The sequence below is a fragment of the Jaculus jaculus genome, chromosome X (assembly GCF_020740685.1).
Source record: "Jaculus jaculus isolate mJacJac1 chromosome X, mJacJac1.mat.Y.cur, whole genome shotgun sequence".
In the NCBI taxonomy this organism is placed as follows: Eukaryota; Metazoa; Chordata; class Mammalia; order Rodentia; family Dipodidae; genus Jaculus; species Jaculus jaculus.
In genome coordinates this window covers 31380935-31401585 of record NC_059125.1, presented here as the reverse complement: position 1 = coordinate 31401585, position 20651 = coordinate 31380935, and the positions used below count along the sequence as shown (strand labels likewise).

The window sequence follows — 20651 nt, the reverse complement described above, 5'->3', positions numbered from 1 at the left end:
CAGTTTTTGGTGGGGTGGGGCGAGGGCAGAAAGATGGCTTAGCAGTTAGTGGTGCTTACTAGCAAAACCTGGCAGCTTGAGTTCAATTCTAAAGCCACTCATATAAGCCAGATGCAAATGAAGTGGTGCCTGTGGTGTATTTCTGACCGTAGGCCTTGGTGCATGCACCCAGAGACACATACAGAGCTTTTCATATAATTGGCTGAGAAAATGGTCTCTCTCTTTCTCTCTTTGTGGTTTTTCCATATATAGGGTGGCCTTGAACTCACAGTGATCCTCCTACCTCTGCCTCCAGAGTGCTGGGATTAAAGGTGTGCACCACCACGCCTGGCTTGTCTTTGGTCTTTTGAGCTATGATCTCCCAGCCCAAGGTGACCTGAAATTCACTCTGTAGGCTCAGGGTGGCCTCAGACCCACAGCTGACAGTAAAGGCATGTGCCAAAATGCCTGACTCGCTTTTTTTTTTTTTCTTTTTGGTTTTTGCTGCATAGGACTGGAGAGATGGCTTAGTGGTTAAGGTGCTTGCCTTTAAAACCCAAAGACACAGGTTTGACTCCCCAGAACCCACATAATCCAGCTGCACAAAAGGTGACCCCTGCACACAAGGTGACACAAGTGTTTGGAGTTTCATTACAGTGGCTAGAAGCCCTGTTGTGCCAAATGTCCCCACCCCCATAAAAAAGTGAAAAAAACCAAACAAATGATTTCATGGACTGTTTGGTTTTGTGAGGTAGGGTCTTACTCTAGCTCAGGCTGACCTGGAATTCACTATGTAGTCTCAGGCTGGCCTTGAACTCTCGGCGATCCTCATACCTCTGCCTTCTGAGTGCTGGGATTAAAGGCATGTGCCACCACACCCTCCATGTACTGTTTTATGATTTGCCATATATAGCCTTTTGTCTCTCCAACCTAAAAAATTTCTTGGAGTTTTGGTCTTTCAGAGAGAATACAGATATTAATTGATTGTTGTTCATTAAAATGTAGGTAGGAGCAGTTTCTTGTTGTAAATAAGCAATTTCTTTTCTATTCTAAATTGTACTGTGCTTAAAAGTTGACCTATTATTCTGATGTGTGGGGATCCATGTGTGGTCCTTTTCGGTAGGAGGACACGTTTATAGCAAGATACTCAAAACAAATCCTATTGGGACAGGATCTTAAATATGTATCTCCAGATTTAAAGGTAATTTAAATGAGTGCTTTACTATTTAACACCTCCTAAATTTAAGTTTGTGATTATGGTACATGCATGTTAATTTGGAAGAGGAATTCTGTCTACTTTTAAAGTAATTTATTTATTTATTTGAGAGACAGGGAGAGAGGGAGTAAGAGGCAGATAGAGAATGGGCACGCCTTGGCCTCCAGTCACTGCAAAATAACTTCAGATGCATGTGTCACCTTGTGCATCTGGCTTACATGTGTGTGGGGAATCGAACCTGGGTCTTGAGGCTTGCACAGGCAAGTGCTTAACCGCTAGATTATTTCTCCAGCCCCTCTGTCTACCTTTAAAATGCAGTTGTGTTTGTTTTTTTAGGCAAAAGGGAAGAGAGATTAAATTTAAGTGGAATTAGACTCTTCAGAACATTGGCTGAACTGTTGTACAGTGAATTAAAAATTACCATAGTTGGGCGGAGCGTGGTGGCACACACCTTTCTTTAATCCTAGCAGAGGTAGGAGGATTGCCATGAGTTTGAGGCCACTCTGAGACTCCATTAGTGAATTCCAGGTCAGCCTGGGCGAGAGTGAGACCCTAACTCAAAAAAGCTAAAAAAAAAAAAAAAAAAAAGTTACCATAGTTGGCAAACAAGGGTGAGCCCCACAAACAACCCCATGCCTGCTGTATGTTTAGTCCCCACACCTGGAACTAGTAATTAGTGTCTAATACATGAATGGAAATGAAGCTTAGAGACTTTAAATGGTTTTTATTCAAGGTTATAGGGACACTTTAGATGAATGTTGGGGGTGGGAGGTACGCTGAACTCCATCCTCCTGGCTTGTGTTTACCTGCCATTCTTAAATGGTTCTGGCAAAGACCAGATGCACAAACCTGGAACAGTGGTGCAAATTGTTGACTGCTGAAATTGGAGGATGGTCTATGGAGGAAGACTGACCAGTGGCCTGGAAAGCAGCCTGTTAACGTGAGGAGGGCCTGATGGTGACCAGGGTAGATATATGAGGCAAGGGTAAAAGACTTTTTATGACATTTCTCTCTCTTTATTTATTTATTTATTTATTTATTTATTTATTTATTTATTTATTTATTTATTTATTTATTTGCTGTAGGTTCTTACTCCAGCCCAGGCTGACCTGGAATTTACTATGTAGTCTCAGGCTGGCCTTGAATTCATGGCGATCCTCCTACCTCTGCCTCCTGCGTGCTGGGATTAAAGGCGTGTGCTATCATGCCCAGCTATGGCATTTCTTTTGGTGTATAATTAATACCTGTTGAAAAAAAATATGAATGATACTGGTAGATCTACGGTTTAGGAATGCAGTAATGACTCCTGAGGTTGTTGATGCTTATTTCAATAGCACAACCACCAGGGGGAGCCTGAAAACCTGTTCTGTGGATGAGAGTTCTGAAGCACTCCAGGAGTGGAGGGGGCTGTAGGACTTGTCTGCTGAAGAGAGACCTACCTAACCACCCTACCAGAGGCAAGCAAGCCTCTTGGTCACTAACCAGATAGAGGGTTATTTATATTATATTTTGTTTTATTTCTTGCTGTAGCCCAGACTTAACTTTGAATTCACTATGTACTCTCAGGGTAGGCTCAAACTCACAGTGTCTTACCTTGACCTGGGATTCAAACAGTATGCCACCATGCCTGGCTAGGTAGAGATTTTTGCAGCTATTTATCATTTGAAAAATATTTAGCATTTGTTTAGAAACTGTTATAAAGGACCGCACATTCCCTTTATAATGATATAATAACCTTAAACCTTCCTCCTAAAATCAAAATACTATTCTAAACAGGTCATGATGGTACATACCTTTAATCCCAGCACTCCTGAGACTGAGGTAGAATGATCACCACGAGTTTGGGACAAGTCTGGGGCTAGAGTGATTTCGCATTGCTGGTAGAATTCACCCAACCAAGAACAGCTTTTGGGATAAAGAGGTTTATTTTGGCTTACAGGCTCAAGGGGAAGCTCCACAATGGCAGAGGAAAATGATAGCATGAGCAGAGGGTAGACATCACCCCCTGGCCAACATAAGGTGGACAATAGCAACAGGAGAGTGTGCCAGACGCTGGCATGGGGAAACTGGCTAGAACACCCATAAGCCCGCCCCCAACAATACACTGCCTCCATGAGGTGTTAATTCCCAAATCTCCATCAGCTGGGAACGTAGCATTCAGAACACCTAAGTTTATGGGGGATACCTGAATCAAACCACCACATTCTGCCCCTGGCCCTCATAAACTGATAACCATATGTGATATAAAATGCAATCCATTCAGTACAACTTTAAACATCCCCATAGGTTTTATAAATTCAAATGATATTTATACATTCCCATAATGCAAGGTCTTTGGACTGAGCCATAATACCAAAAAGAAAACCTCCAAAAACCCATCATGGCACAGAATAAACATTCACACTGCAAAAGATATTTTTGGGCATAGCAAAGAAATATTTAACCAATATAAGATTTAAACAGGGCAAACATCAAACTCTTTAGCTCTCAGTCCAACAACTCTAGTCAATGACAAATCTCCAAGTCCTTGGGTAGGTGGTTTGGAGTTTTATTATGCTACTCACAATAGCACCCAGGTTAAAACCCAAGAATTCTTTAGTTTTGAGGTTTTGCATTGGATTTATTCAGATTGAGGTTGGCCAAGGATAACTGGACGCATGGATATTGGGTGTGTATAGGACCCTGATGAGACATCCAGCCCTTATCTGCTGTTCTCCATGCTTTGATGACTCTTCTAAGATGGAAACTAGTGTTGATAGCACTATTTGAATATTGAAAGCGTCCAGTGTTTAGTATAAAAGAAAAAAATGGTGGAAGAAAATAATGATTGGCTAGATTAGCCTTGGATCAAAGTTAAGAGAATGAACTTTAATTTTTCTAGAAAAATATTTGCAAGGGAGCGAGGGAGAGAGGAAGAGGGGGAGAGAGAGAGGGAGGGAGGGGGAGAGGGAGGGAGGGGACACAGGGCCTCCTGCTACAGCAAGTGAACAGCAGATGAGTTCACCAGTTTGTGCATCTGGATTTACATGGGTACCGGGGAAATTGAGCCAGAGCAGCAAGCTTTGTATGCAACTGCCCTTTAACTGTGAGACAGTTCTTCAGAACTCAGATTGTTTTTGGTGTCTGTCTCCCTTTCTGATTGGGTGCAGCCTTTTTTTTTGTTTGTTTTGTTTTTTTTTTTTGTTTGTTTTTTTGAGGTGTAGTGTTTCGCTCTAACCCAGACTGACCTATTCACTGTGTAGTCCCAGGCTGGCCTCAAACTCACAGTGATCCTCCTACCTCAGCCTCCTGAGCGCTGGAATTAAAGGCATTCACCACCACGCCCAACAAATCTCTTCTTTAAGTAAGGTTGTTTCCCCATTGGTGAAATGGGGGCAACTGATGAAATGAGAAAGGCCTACAAGACATATGTTGAATACTTACTTGCTTTGGATAGGGATGAAGGTATTTTTTGATTTTTCAATTAGGGTTTCACTCTGGCCCAGGCTGTCCTGGAATTTATTCTGTAGTTTCAGGGTGGCCTTGAATTCACAGAGGTCCTCCTACCTCTGTGCTGGGATTAAAGGTGTGCAACACCACACTCAGGCTGAAATTATCTTTTGTTGTGTGTGTTGCTGTGGCAAGTGCTATGGGTTTAAGCCCCAGCTTGTATTTTCCCTTCCTCTGTAAGTATGCTCATGTGTCTCGTCTGTTCTCTGTGAAAGGTCCTCATAGAAGACTGCATTCCAGTACTGAAGAGGTACGCCAAAGAAGGGAGAGAGTTTGATTATGTGATTAATGATTTGACCGCTGTCCCAATTTCTACATCTCCAGAAGAAGGTAAATTGTTTGTGATTTTAAAAAACTTTTATTTTATTTTACTTATTTGTTTGTGAGAGAGAGAGAGAGAGAGAGAGACAGGCAGGCAGGCAGGCAGGCAGATAGAGAAGGAGAAGGGGCATGCCAAAGCCTTCACCTGATGCAAATGAGCTCCAGACACATGTGCCACCTTGTGCATCTGGCTTACATGGGTCCTTTGGCTTCGCAGGCAAGCACTTAACTGTTAAGCCATCTTTCCAGTCCTGTTTACATACATACATACATATATACATACATACATACACACACACACACACACACACACACACACACACACACACACACACACATATATATTTGCAAGGAGGGAGGGAGAGAGGAGATAGAGTGAGGGTGAGAAAATGGGTGTGCCAAGGCTTCTAGCCCACTGCAAACTAATTCCAGATGAGTGCTCCACTTTGTGCATCTGGCTTTACATGGGTATTGGGGAATGAAACCCAGATTGTTAGGCTTTGCAATCAAGTGCTTTAGCCACTAAGCCACCTTTCCAACTTGTTTTTTCCTTTTTCTTTTTGTTTTCAAGGTTGGGTTTCACTCTAGCCCAGGCTGACCTGGAGTTTGAGAGTAGCCTCAAACTCATGGCAATCCTCCTACCTCAGCCTCCCAAGTGCTGGGATTAAAGGTGTGCACCACCACGCCTGGCTGGTTTTGTGCTTTTAAAAATTATTTTAAGTATTATTTTTGTTGTTATTGTTTTTTTCGAGGTAGGGTCTCACTCTAGCCCAGGCTGAACTGGAATTCACTATGTAGTCTCAGGGTGGCCTTGAGTTTACGCCTCCCAAGTGATGGGATTAAAAGTGTGCACCACCACACCCAGCTCTTAAATATTTAAATATTGGGTGTTTTGTGTCTTGTTTTTTTTTTCCAGGTAGGGTCTTGCTTAGCCCAGACTGACTTTGAATTCACTATGTTGTCTCAGGCTTGCCTCAACTCATGATGATCCTCCTACCTTGACCTCCTGAGTGCTGAGATTAAAGGTGTGGCCACGATGCCTGGCTCCAATTCTTTTTCTCTCTCTCTCTCTCTTTTTTTTTTTTTGTTTTTCAAGGAAGGGTTTCACTCTAGCTCAGGCTGACCTGGGATTCATGATGTAGTCTCAGGTTGTCCTCAAACTCACAGCAATTCTGCCTCTGCCTCTGCCTCCTGAGTGCTGAGATTAAAGGCATACACCACTATGCCTGGTGCTTTCTCGCTCTGTTTTGTTGGATTTTTGAGGTAGGGTCTCACCCTGGCCCAGGCTGAGCTGGAATTTACTATGTAGTCTCAGGGTGGCCTCAAGCTCGTAGCGATCCTCCTACCTCTACTTCCTGAGTTCTTGAATTAAAGGCACGTACCACCAAGCCTGGCTCATTTTTTAAAAATTTTATTTACTAGACACAGAAAGGTTGGGCGGGGAGGAGGAAGGGAGAGAAAGAGATTGAGAATGGGCACACCATGGCTTCTAGCCACTGCAGATAAACTCCAGACCCATGCACCACCATGTGAATCTGGTTTACATGGGATCTGGAGAATTGAACCTGAGTCCTTTGGTTTGCAGGTATGTGCCTTAACTGCTAAACCATCTCTCCAGCCCACTCTAATTTTTTTTAGAAGGAGTTGAATTGGTCCCCATGATGAGAAGATAGCTGGGTTTAAATTTGGCTTTAATCTCTTTCTGGCTGTTGACACAAAACTACAACTCTCATGTTAGAGGGGCTAAGTGTTTATTTATTGTGGAGCCCAAAACATAGTTTTAGGTTATCTCAAATACTGTGTTCCAACCCGAAGTTCCATGAAGTCTTTTTTTTTTTTTTTTCCCCCCCGAGGTAGGGTCTCACTCTAGCCCAGGCTGACCTGGAATTCACTATGTAGTCTCAGGGCGGCCTCGAACTCACGGCGATCCTCCTCCCTCTGCTGGGATTAAAGGCGTGCGCCACCACGCCCAGCTTCTATGAAGTTTTTATGTGAGAGAACAAAAATACTGTTTTCAAATATTGATCATGAAGTGGAGAATCTCTGCAATAAGCTTCAGATGATATTATCAGTCATTAGGTTTGTAGAATCTAGTAAATTCTAAAAGGATTTTCCTAATATTCACAGATGTTTGAAGTAGGCAAGGAAGGGTAAAGGTAAGCCAAGGTGCTTTGGCTCCAGACCTGCAGCATTCTTTTTTTTGATCCTAGGTAGGGTCTCACTAGCCCAGGCTGACCTCAGACTCACAGTGATCCTCCTGCCTGTGCCTCTCAAGTGCTGGGGTTAAGGCGTGCGCCGCCCCTCCCGGCAGACCTGCAGCATTCTACCTCTCCACCGACAATCAGAGTTCTCATCAGCCAGTCAGCCTTGTAGAATTTGGGAAGTTCAGATCATATTGCTATTAAATGAGTGGATTTACTCAGTCATTTGAAGCAAATTTATTATTATTATTATTATTATTATTATTATTATTATTATTATTATTGTTTCTTCATGGTAGAGTCTCACTCTAGTCCAGGTTGACTGGAATTGTGGCAATCTTTCTACATCTCTGCCTCCCCAGTGCTGGGATTAGAGGTGTGTGCCATCACCCTGGCAATGCTTTTCTTTCCCCTATGAACTTGACTTCCTGCTGTGCTTGCAGATGACCCTTGCTCTTTCCTTGGGGTTAGTGCTGCTCCCCCCCAAGCTGACTTCATTTGAATTTCTATCACAGCCTTTGTATTTTTTTTTCTGTGGAGGAGGGGTCTGGGGAATGGAACCCAGGACCCTTCTGCCTATAAACAAGTTCTTTCAACCTTCTATGTTAAATCTTTATTGGTGATGTGAAAACGCTGGATACATTTTTGATCTTCACTGAGGTGTTTGTGTTGGTCTGTGTATAGGACACCAGGCAAAATGTTCATTACTGTTCTTGAGTAAGCTTTTTTTTTTGAGGTAGGGTCTCACTCTGGTCCAGGCTGACCTGGAATTAACCCTGTAGTCTCAGGGTGGCCTTGAACTGACGGTGATCCTCCTACTTCTGCCTCCCAAGTGCTGGGATTAAGTGCGCCACCACGCCCGGCAAGCTTTTCAGCTCTGGTGGCGGCTCCTCCTCATTCTCTCCTCCCTCCACCCTAGCTCTGGGCTCCCCTCTTCCTTCTCCTTCTACCACTTCTCCGGTGGGTGTCTCCTCTTCCTCCCTCTCCCTCTCCCTCTCAAGTGCTGAGATTCCTTCTGTTCCTTCTCTTCCACACCTCCCACTTCCCAAGTGCTGGAATTACAGGAATGAAGTACCACATATCCATATTGTTTCATATTGTTGAATATATGTGAATATTTGATACATGGTTTGGATGCATGCAAACCCATATTTATAAAATTTTATATTTTTCACATCTAGATTCCACATGGGAGTTTCTCAGACTGATTCTTGACCTTTCAATGAAAGTATTGAAACAGGATGGAAAATATTTTACACAGGTAGGCTACAGAAAATTTTATTCTATCCCCCAAACTCTGTTTTGAAATTTGAATACATATTTGTGAAATATACATCTGTTAAGGAATAGAATAGCACCATTGGATTATAGTCTTTTAAACTGTAGGTTTCTAAACAGTTTAGCTACTGACCTATCATCACTTTGGAATTTAATGAGCTGGAAGCAAAATTACCCTGATTTATTCACCCTGACTGTAGTATGAGCTTTGGCCAGCAGATGGAGACATTGACCGTGTTTTTTTTCCCACAGCCTCTAGATGCTTTTTTTTTTTTTTAGGTAAGGTCTCTCTCTAACCCAGGGTGACCTGGAAATCACAATGTAGTTTGAGACTGACCTCTAACAGCAATCCCCCTACCTTTGCCTCCCTAGTGCTGGGATTAAAGGCATGTGCCACATCTGGCCAGAAGCTTCTTCATTGAAAAGCCCACTTGGGAGTACACACTTGATTAACAGCTTTGCCTGTAGTATTAACTGCTGCCACCAGATGGAAATATTTTCTTTTTATAGTTTTTCAACGATAGTATAAAAACATAATTTTGATATTTATATAAAACATGTATGTACAAAGCCTATCAAAATCCTTCATAAATTATTTGAGACAAAAAACCCATAATAATCCAATCTCCTTACTTGGTACAAAAATTCCTTAATTTAGGGCTGGAGAGATTGGCTTAGCAATTAAGGTGCTTGCCTGCGAAGTCTAATGACACAAGTTTGATTCGCCAGTACCCATGTAAGCCAGATGAACAAGGTGGTGCATGTGTCTGGAGTTTGTTTACAGTGGCTAGAAGCCCTGGTATGCCCATTCTCTATTTGCCTCTCCATCACTTAAATAAATAAAAATACAAAAGAAGTCAGGCATGGTGGTGCATGCCTTTAATACGAGCACTTGGGAGGCAGAGGTAGGAGGATTGCTGTGGGTTTGAGGCCAGCTTGAGAATATGTAGTGAATTCTAGGATGGCTTGGGCATGAGAGAGACCCTCCCTTGAAAAAGCAAAAAAACCAAACAATAACAACAAAAAATTCTTGACTGGTGTGGTGGCGTGCCCCTTTAATCTCAGCACTTGGAATGCAGAGGTAAGAGGACTACTGTGAGTTTGAGGCCACTCTGAGGCTACATAGTGAATTCTATGTCAGCTTGGACTAGAGCAAGACCCTACCTCGAAAAAATTAAAAAAAAAAATCAGCATGTAGGTAGTATTGCAGGATGGTTTCTAATTAATGCTGAGTTTACTACAGAATGTAATCCTTACCACATAATACTACATTTTTTTCAAAAATCTTTGAGGCAGGGTCTTACTCTTGTCCAGGCTGACCTGGAACTCTCTCTGAAGTTCTAGGGTGGCCTCAAACTCAGCGATCCTTCTACCTCTGCCAAGTGCTGAGAATAAAAGCATGCACCGCCACGCCCAGACTTTTTGCTGCTTTACCAACACACAATAAATACTGGTTGGGTCAAAAACTGTCATAAGCCTTAGTGTGTCCATAATCTCCATCACTTGAACTCTTATCGGTGGCCAACTTTACAACTAACAGTGTGTTGTAATTGGGTCTCAGAAATTCATTTCATTAAAATTAAAGTTAAAATTTTAACTTGAAATTATTTTCACTCATACAAAAATATGAAATTATAATATTCATGTGGTACCATGTAATGTTCACATACATGTGTACATTGTTAAAAGTTACATCTGGTTAAACATTTATCTCAAGCATTTATCACTTCTTTGTGCTTTGTGGAGAAAATATTTAGAGTTCTTTTTAAATTTTTTTTTTTTCATTTTGTTCTTTTGAGGTAAGGTTTCCCCTCTAGCTCAGGCTGACCTGGAATTCACTATGTAGTCTCAGGCTGGCTTTGAACTCATGGGGATCTTCCTACCACTGTGCCATCATGCCTGGCTATTTAATTTTTTTAAAGAAAAATCTTATTGTGTGTGTGGGAGAGAGAGAGAGGGAGAGGGAGAGGGAGAGGAAGGGAGGGGGGCCTCACCAGGACCTCTAGCCACTGCAAGTGAACTCCAGATGCATGTGAGTTTCTTGAGATTCTGGCTTAAATGGGTATTTGGGAACTAATTGTACCTAGATCCTTAGGGTTCCCAGACAAGCAGCTTAACTGTAAGCCATCACCCCAGCCCAAAATGTTTTTATCTGTCTGGAGAGAGAGAGAGGGAGAGAGAAAGTGTTCCAGGGTCCGCTTCCACTGCAAACAAACTCCAGATACATGTGCCACTTTGTGCATGTGGCTTTTTACATGGGTAATGGGAAATCATACCCCTGCTTTCATGCATTGCAAGCAAGCACCTTTAACCACTACGCAATCTCTCCAGCTCCTAGAAATGATTTTTTTTTCTTCTTTTACCAAGGTAGGGTGTCACCCTAGCCCAAGCCGACCTGGAATTCAGTCAGTAGTCTTAGGTTGGCCTTGACCTCATAGCCATCCTCCTACTTCTGCCTCCCAAGTGCTGGAATTAAATGTGGGTGCCACCAAGTCCAGCTAAAAATGATTTTTTAAACATATTTCAGACTTGATTCTGTTTAAAGCAGGGATCTGTACACTGTGGGCCAAATGTGGCTTCCTATTAATATTTTTATTATTGAGAACATTAATGTATGAATATCCAGTAATTCAATCTTGTTTCCTGCAGTTTTTGTAATTTGCTGGGTAAACAGCTACACCCTCACATTATGCATGGGTGGTCTGTGGCTGCTACTGTAGCAGTGAGGAGTACCAATGTAGGGGAAACCTTATGGTCTTCAAAGCCTAAAATATGATCTGTTCAACCTTTTACAGAAGAACTTTGCTGGCCACATGTTTTCTTTCTTTTTTTGGTGACATCTTCCATAATTGTAGACAATAAACCATGGTAATTCCCCTCCCCCACTTTACCTCACCCTTAGCAACTCCACTTTCTATTATATCCCCTTCCCCTCTCAGTCTCTCTTTTAATTTGATGTCATCTTTTCCTGCTATTATGATGGTCTTGTGCAGGTAGTGTCAGGCACTGAGAGGTCATGGATATCCAGGCCATTTTGTGTCTGGAGGAGCATGTTGTAAGGAGTTCCTTTTTTTTTTTTTTTTGAGGTAAGGTCTAACTCTAGCTCAGGCTGACCTGGAATTCACTATGTAGTCTCGGGATGGCTTCAAACTCATGGCAATCCCCCTTCCTCTGCCTCCCAAGTGCTGGGATTAATGGTGCTTGCTTACAAATCTTTGTCCCAGGTTTGATTTCCCCAATACCCACATAAAACCAGATGCACAGACTGGTACATGCATCTGAATGGAGTCCATTGCAGTGGCAGGTGTCACTAATTTCTCTCCCCCCCCCCGTTTGCAAATAAATAACAAAAATAAATATTTAAAAAATGCATTCTGAGGCTGGGAGATGGCTCAATGGCTAACATGCTTGCTTTGCACGCATCAATATGTAATTTTGGATCCCCAGAACCCATGTAAAGGGAGGACACTGGAATGGGATCATCTAACCTCAGTGTTAGATGGGGAATAAACAAGGCAGAAGAAAGAGAATACATTCAAATTAACCTCTATATGCACACTGCAGAATTTGTTGGGGGGGCTGGGCTCACACACTCACATGTACATGCACAAAGCAAAATTCATTCTGTACCCTTTTAAAAAATAGTTTTATTTGCGGGCCTGGAGGCAGAGGTAGGAGGATCACCCTGAGGCTACATAGTGAATTCCAGGTCACCCTGAGCTACAGTGAAAGCCTACCTGAAAAAACAAAAAAGAACAAAAAAAGTTTTATTTATTTGCTTGCTTATTGGAGAGAGAGGAGCAGATAGAAATAATGGGCATTCCAGGGTTTCCAGCTACTGCAAACAACCTCCAGATGCATTTGCCACCTTTTGCATCTGGCTTACGTGGGTACAGGGGAATGAAACCTGGGTCGTTTGGCTTTGCAGGCAAGCCCCTTAACTGCTAAGCCAACTTTCTAGCCTTTATGCCCCTTTAAAAAAATACAGAAACAATATATGGTAACTTAAGTTTCAAAATGGAAAATAGTACAGAAGTATATAAAAGAAAAAAGCAATTGTCGCCTACTTATATTTAACATGGGGCTAGAATTTTCTAGAACTGAAATTGCTGACCTGCAATTGGGCCCCCAATTATGCTCCCATTCCTTGTCCTAGCTTTCCTCCTCACCTTTAATGCATGGTTAATTCTTTGGTAGTAGAATTTTGTCCTTTTTAAATATATTTTTTTAATATTTACTATTTGCAAGTTGAAAGAAGAGGAGGGGAGGAGAGAGCAAGAGTGAAAGAATGGGCACACCAGGGCCTGTAGCCATTGTAAATGAACTCCAGATGCCTGCGCCCCCTTGTGCATTTGGCTTATGTGGGTATTGGGGAGTTGGTCCTTAGGCCATCCTTCTAGCTCTACATTTTTGTTTCTTAACTGAAAAGAGCTAGGAAGTTAGTTCAGTGGTTAAGTCTAGGGCCAGATGCCAAATTCCACTCATCAGAACCCATGTCAAATGCTGGGCATGGCCATGCAATGGAAGCTTGTAATCCCAGTCTACAGGAGGTGAAAATCAAAGAATTGCTGGGGCTTGCTGATGGACAGACAGCAGCTCTCCATTGAGGGTGAGATACTGTCCCAATTGATGAGTGCTAAGATGACCTTCAGTGTTCTTCTCTGGATTCCACCAGCACATTCATGGTACACATGTGCATGCACCACTCATTATACCTATCATAGCACACATGTGTGCAAGGGAAAAAATGTTCTATTTAAGTAGACAGGAAAGTGAAATATATCATGTTACTTTTTTCTGGGAGGGGGTAGGTCTCTATTTGTGGAGTTTCTTTCCATTTTTGCTTTTTAAAAGCTGTTTCTTGACAATGTTGGGAAAGAGCAAATTGAAACCTTCCCATTTCCTTACCACATTCTCTATAAGGAGGTCCGGTCCTCCCATATGTCCTCTATAAAGTGGCAACAGGGTGTCAGTTTTAAGATGGCAGACAATCATTGGTGGTGTTTCTGTTCTATATAGCTTCCCCAGTGGCGATGTGTTCTAAAAACAACTGCACAGTGTTTGCTATTTACGAATCGTAAATTACACGTGTGGTGTTTATATGCTCTCATGGTGAACTTGATGTTGAAATCAAATTATATACTGGATAAGGGCACTTTGACCAAATCCCACTGCAGCACGCTAGATGAAAGGTTATTAAACAGGCTGGCCCTGAAGGATGACATCATACTAAGCATTTGTGCTTTGTCAAAACCACCAAGACCAGCTCTTGGAATAGTTCTTATAAAAATTATTGACGGCTGTTGAAATGGTTTAATGGTTAAGGTGCTTGCCTGCAAAGCCAAAGGACTCAGGTTCAATTCTCCAGGACCCATGTAGGCCAGATGCACAAGGGGCCACATGCGTCTGGAGTTTGTTTGCAGTGGCTGGAGGCCGTGGTGCACCCATTCTCTCTCTCTCTCTCTCTCTCAAATAAATAAAAATAAAATATTAAAAAAATATTGAGAACTTTAATATGAATATAGCGTATTTGATTGAGTTTCTATCCCATCATCATCTTTGTTCTGTTCGCCTGTCCTCTGAGGACCCTTCTCCGTCATGGTGGTGCTTTCTCTGTTCTGTTGTTTCTGTGTGCTCCTGTCCATGGCTGACTGGCTGGTTGGTTATGAAATGACATTCTCAGAAGTTCTGCCACTATATATAGGCTGTCTATTTGAATAGTTTTTTCTTTCAAAATTTCTGTGTGCTTAGGTGTATGAGTTATATATATAGAGAGAGAATGGAAGGGAGGGAGAGGGAGAGAGATGTGTACCGTGATGTGTGTGTGGAGGTCAGAAGACAACTTTTGGGTCAGTTTTTACCTTCCTACCTTATTTGAGTGAGGCAGTGTTTCTCTCTGAATTTTACGTTCCTGTTTTTTGTTTTTTTTTTTTTTTTTCTTTTTTCGATGTAGGGTCTCACTCTAGTCCAGGCTGACCTGGAATTCACTAGTCTCAGGGTGGCCTCGAACTCATGAGGATGATCCTCCTACCTCTGTCACCTGAGTGCTAGGATTAAAGGTGTGTGTCACCATGCCTGGCTTCACTTTCCTGTTCTGTACTGTGCTGGTCATGAGCTTCTGGGAAATTCTGTCTCTGCCTCCTTTTTCACTGCCAGTATGCTAGGATTAGAAAAGCTGCCACAACTTCTGTCTTTTTACATGGTGTCTAGGAAAGATCAAATTTAGGTATTCAGGCTTGAGCAGTGAGTACTTTATCCACTTATCTTCCTTCCCCCTCCCCAGCCCATTTTTGGTTTTTAAAAATTATTTATGAGAGAGAAAGACAGAGAAGGAAGGAGGGAGAGAGAAACAGATACAGAGAGAATGGGCATACCTGGTCTTCTTGACACTGCAAACAAGCTCCATATGTATTTGACCCTACATGGATACTGGGGAATCAAATCTAGCAGGCTCAGCAGACTTTGCAGGCAAACACCCTTAACTGTTGAACTATCTCTCTAGCTTGGGTGTTTCTTCTTAAATATTTAATTTATTTGAGAGAGAGAGAAAGAGAGAGAGAGAGAGAGAGATATTAAGCTGGTGAACTTGGTATACCATGGCAGACAAACTCCAGATCCATGTGTCACTTTGTACATCTAACTTTATGTGGATATTGGGGAGTCGAACCCATTCCATCCATTGAGTTATCTCTCTAGCTCTAGGTTTGTTTTGTTTAAAATATATATTATTTTATTTTATTTTTTGGGGGGGTTGAGGTAGGGGCTCACTCTAGCTCAGGCTGTCCTGGAATTCACTGTGTAGTCTCAGGGTGGCCTTAAACTCACAAGGATCCTCCTACCTCTGCCTTCCAAGTGTTGGGATTAAAGGCATGTGCCACCACGCCTGGCTTATTTTATTTTTGAGAGAAAGGAGAAAGAGAGGGAGAGAGAGTGCCCCAGGGCCTTCCAGCTGCTATGAACAAATTCCAGACATTTGTGCCCCTTTGTGTTGCATGTGTGACATTGCACTCTGGTGTTGCTGCATTTAGCTTATGTGGGACCTGTAGATTGACACATGGGTTCTAACACTTTGCAGGCAAGTGCCTTAACTGCTAATCCATCTTTCCAGCCCTTGTTTGTAAAAATATTTTTATTTATTCTTAAGCATAGAGAGATAGAAGAGAGTCAGAGAGGATGGGTGCATAAGGGCCTCTAGCTGCTGCAAACGAAGTCCAGATGTATGCACTACTTGGTGCATCTGGCTTTATGTGGGTACTGGGAAATCATACCCACCTAGGTCGTTAGGCTTTACAGACAAGTGCTTTAACCACTGAGCCATATCTCCAGCCCTTGTTTTTTTTTTTTTTCTTTTGGTTTTTGAGGTAGTGTCTCACTCTAGCCCGCTGACTATGTAGCCTCAAGGAGGCCTCGAATTCCTGGTGATCCTCATACCTCTGCCTCCCGAGTGCTGGGATTAAAGACGTGTGCCACCACGCCCGGCTTCCTTGTTCTTTAAAAAAGATATTTTATTTATTTATTTATTTACTTGAGAGACAGAGGGAGAGGCAGAGAGAAAGAGAGAGAATGGGTGCTCCAGTGCCTCCAGCTACTGCAAATGAATTCCAGACACGTGCACCCCCTTGTGCATTTAGCTAATTGTGGGTCCTGGGGAATCGAACCTAGGTCCTTAGGTTTTGAGGTAGGGTCTTGCTGTAGCCCAGGCTGACCTGGAATTCACTCTGTATTCTCAGGATGGCCTCAAACTCATCACAAAACTCCTATCTCTGCTTCCCAAGTGCTGGGATTAAAGGCATTTGCCACCAACACCTGCCTCCCCCCCTTTTTAAGTGTCATATAGTTCTTGGCTGTTTTGAAGCAAATGAATAGTTCTTAGGTAGAAAAATTGGAATCAACACATGAATTCAGTAGTCTTTAGCGTGTTCCCTCTGACAGTTAAAAGGAAGTAGGTACAAGACTATGGAGCTGACTGACAAAGGAGAATTCCTTTGAGTTTGAGGCCAACCTCGGCTACATCGCAATACCAAAGTTAGCTTGGGCGACAGCAGAAATGTCCATATTTTCAATCGTGTAATATGGTGTTGTCATGTACAAATGGGTTGGTTCTCATTCATAGCTATCCTGGGACATATGAGACCTATAAGCTGCAGGCTGAATACATTTGGCACAGAGTATGAGACTCTGGCTCAAAAAAAAAAAAAAGGAAAAAGAAAAAAAAAGAGAGAGAGACTGTATTAAATAGCCACCTTGTTTTCTGACCCTACATGAGTACTTGGAAATCAAATGGGACTCTGAAATGAAAGCACCAAGGCAAATGCTGTTCCAAAATAATGATGAACCCTAACCCAGAATGGAATCCAGTATTTTTACAAGATTCCCTTTGATAAATATGAGAAACATTACTCTAGAGCTAGGCAGATTCTGTGCCCATTGAGCAGTTCCACAGTGTTCTGGAAGAATCTCTGATTCTCATTTACGCTTTCCCCCTCATGGTCACAGGATGGCTGCTAAAACTCCAAATGCCACATCCAGGTTGTAGGGCAGGTGCTGGCCACTCTCTCTTCTTGATAGTCAGAAGCTTTCCCAGCAGAATTCTGCTTTGTGTCATTGACTACCCCAGCTGCTGCAACAATGAAATTGAAATCAAGAGAAACTTTCTTCTTAAAATTATTTATCTATTTGAGAAAGACACACACACACACACACACAGAGGAAGATAGTGAGGGAGAATGGATATGCCACGGCCTCCAGCCACTGCCAACGAACTCCAGACATATGCGCCACCTTGTGCGTCTATCTGGCTTACATGGGTCCTGGTGAATTGAATATGGGTGCTTTGGCTTTACAGGCAAGTACCTTTCCATCCAAAAAATTGTTTTTACAAATATTTTATTTCTTTATTTTTTGAGAAGAGAGAGGGAGAAGCAGATAGAGACAATGGATGCGACAGGGCCTCTAGCCACTGAAAATGAACTCCAGATTCATGGGCTATCTTGTGCACCTGGCTATATGTGGGTAATGGGGAATCAAACATGTATCCTGAGACTTCATAGGCAAGTACTTTATCCCATAAACCATCTTTCCAGCCCTCAAGAGAAAGTTGTTTTTTTTTTAAATTTTTTTTTTTAATCCCGAAGTAGGGTCTCATTCTAGCTCAGCTGACCTAGAATTCACTATGGAGTCTCAGGGTGGCCTCAAACTCACCGTGATCCTCCTTCCTCTGCCTCCCGAGTGCTGGGATTAAAGGCGTGCGCCACCATGCCTGGTGATCTGTGGTTTTATATCCTGAGAAAGGTTTGATAAGACTACAACTAGGAGATAGCCTACATGTACACAAAACCCCTATCAACTTGTCTTAATTTTGGGGACCATATGATATGTGACTATATAGTTCTATGTCAGCATTTTGGAATCGTAGAACAGTTGGAATGTAAACCATTTTGCAAAGCAAGAACATTGTCTCTTTCTCATTTTTAACACAGTAGTGACCATTATTGGGAAAAAAAGAACTTTGAGTCGATTATATCTATGTGTCTTTGCTAAATTGCATGGTGTGGATACAGTGAACTGTGTCACTAATGAGAAATTGGTCTCACTGCATTCTATTGCTTCATACTCTAATAATTTGAAATGGCTTTGTAAATGAAGTAGGAGAATGAACTAATGAGTCTATAAATAGAATTCAATGCAATTTTTGAAAGTACAGAGGCCTTATCTCATTTTTCAAGATGGACTTTTATCTCAAGCTAGAATTGTTCTCCTTTATACGACCTTCAAATAAGTAGAACCTAAAAATCTCATTGTTTGCTTTTCTCTCTTTTGATTTAGGGGAACTGTGTTAATTTGACGGAAGCCCTATCACTTTATGAAGAACAGCTTGGGCGCCTGTATTGTCCTGTGGAATTTTCAAAGGAGATTGTCTGTGTCCCTTCATATTTGGAATTGTATCCTTTGGCCATGGCATCATGTGAGAACATACAAGCTCTGTAGCATATACAACCCTGATTTTCAAACTTAACTGGCTCTTTCCCAGGAACTTTAAACAATATGTGGTTTCTGGATAGTTCATGGTATGGTTACTACGGCTTCCCAGCCACTTTGTATTATCAAATGCTAAGGCCCACCAAAGCAGTAGTTCTCAAAGGCAGACCCAAGGCAGGCACTTCACCTGGGAACTAGTTAGCTATCCAGATTCTCAAGTTCCAATCACAAACACTAGTGTTGGGGCCCATTGACCTATTTCACTTTCTTAGAAGACCTCCATGTCCCTAAAACTCTTGAGAATAAACTCACAGGCTAAAATGTTGCCCCACCTATGACAGGTAGAAATTTCAGAGATACTCACCCGACTCACTAATATTGGTTTTTACACTTTACTTGATGCCAATTTATAGTGGAAGTCAAGGAGTGAAATCATTGTGGGGCTGGAAAGTCAGTGTTGATGTTACCCTAGTACTCCATTTAATCAGGTTAGACCAGGGAAGAAAAAAACAAAACAAAACACTGATTGACACCAAAAGAACATTGTTGTATTTTTTTTTTTTTACTTTCTTCCCTCATAAAAAGGTGGACTATAGTTTGCACTCAATAGCTTCTTTTTGTCTCCTACAGGTTGCCATGACAATATCATCCATCCCTCAGTCGCTGCTGGCCCACAGCAAGGCTAAATTCTGCTTGCAGGCAGGCAGCTGAGGCTAGAGCCTGGCAACAGAGAACTGTCTTGAGTCCTCTGCCTGAGGGAGGAGGAGGTTTTTCTGCTTGCTGAGCCACATGTCCTTCTCCAGCTTGGGAGAGATTTACCATGTCCCCTACCCCAACAGCCCCTCAGGTTTCTTGTATAAGCTTAGAGGATTGAGAACTAGGGATAATGTAGAAGCTTCTGGTCCTGGGTTCTTCTACCCTTGCCTCACTTTCCTTCCTCTTTTTCACAGCTACCCACCTGTCCCTCACTGCCTTCTCTGTTATTCTTTCTTTCTTATACTAACTTTTGGGAGGCCTTCAAAGCACAAGCTGTAGTAAGTCAGTCTGCTCCTTCTAACGTGTCAAGTAGTGGCTGTCCCAGGCTGCAGAGTGGCGTTGTTCAAAAGCCTTCCTTCCCATCCCCCTAAACATCGACCCTCTTCGCCTGTCTTCCAGTTTGTAGGCCAACATTCAAAGCTTAAGTGGCGCTGATTCTCCCTGCTGTATTCCTTGACTCACTAACCAGGTGGGTATTTTACACTGTCTGGAAGAAAGCTAAGCCCTGAAGATGAGCGTCCCCTAATCACCTGTGCTGCGAGCAGCCTTTCTGACCGCCTTACGCTGTACATGCCATCAAGACGAGTCAGGCAACTGATTGTGAATTCCTTCAAGTTTTTCTTTCTTTTTTAATTATTATTTTTAATTTAAAAAAGCCAATGGAAAATGTATATTTTGATGAACTAGGGTGTTAATTTTTTGAAAGTCAGCTGAAGGACAATTAGACAGCACAGCAAAGACTATGAAATGCACTGACCCGCCCCCCCCCCCAGAATGTGATTTTTATTACTTTTTATTTCTGTGTGGGTTTTTTTTTTTAATTTAGTTTTGTTTTGGTTTCACTTGACCTTCGAGTTAGACATTTGGAGGAATGAACATCATTGTTTTGTTCTGGAGGGAAGTGCTTGATGGTGTTTCTTCCCTTCCCTAAAATTTGATTTAGATTTTAAAATTTGGTGCTTTTATGACAGATAAAAAATGACTTAGCAGTACTTCAATTAAAATTACAAAAGAGACATTTGATGTGTTCTGTTGCTTTATTTCAGCCCAGTGCCCCCTTTCTTCCATTGGTGGCTTAAAACAAAGTTAGGTCCTAGGCTGTTTTTAGTCCTGTTTTAGCACTCTGTGTCATTTATCTCTTTATAATAGGATGGCCATGTGGCCAGGTGTTAAACAGTAGTAATGACTTCATTTACCGCTGTGGTGAGCAATCCACAGCCTATTTTACATTCACCACCTCTGAGGATAGCAGAAGATTTTGCCTGATTATAAAATAGAAAGTCATAAGCTTATTTCTGTTCCCATTCTTACTGGCATATTAGATGTAGACACAAATATCTTTATGGGTAGATGCTTTGAAACTTTGAGAAGATTCTAAGATGTGCAGATATAGGCTAGTCTATGGAGAGACCTGAAACAAAGTGCATGTGAGG

The 20651-nt window shown here is 42.1% G+C and overlaps 1 protein-coding gene across 1 annotated transcript in view; it reads left to right on the top strand.

Moving 5' to 3' along the window:
- Positions 1–20030, top strand: part of Sms (spermine synthase) — a 66378-nt gene extending 46348 nt beyond the window's left edge. Inside the window, exons 8-11 of the mRNA XM_045141026.1 lie at positions 4900–5014; positions 8388–8467; positions 18310–18425; positions 19688–20030. Of these exons, the coding sequence (XP_044996961.1) occupies positions 4900–5014; positions 8388–8467; positions 18310–18425; positions 19688–19727 (351 nt within the window). The 3' untranslated portion in view covers positions 19728–20030. The remainder of the gene's footprint in view (positions 1–4899; positions 5015–8387; positions 8468–18309; positions 18426–19687) is intronic.
- The last annotated feature ends 621 nt before the right edge of the window (positions 20031–20651 follow it).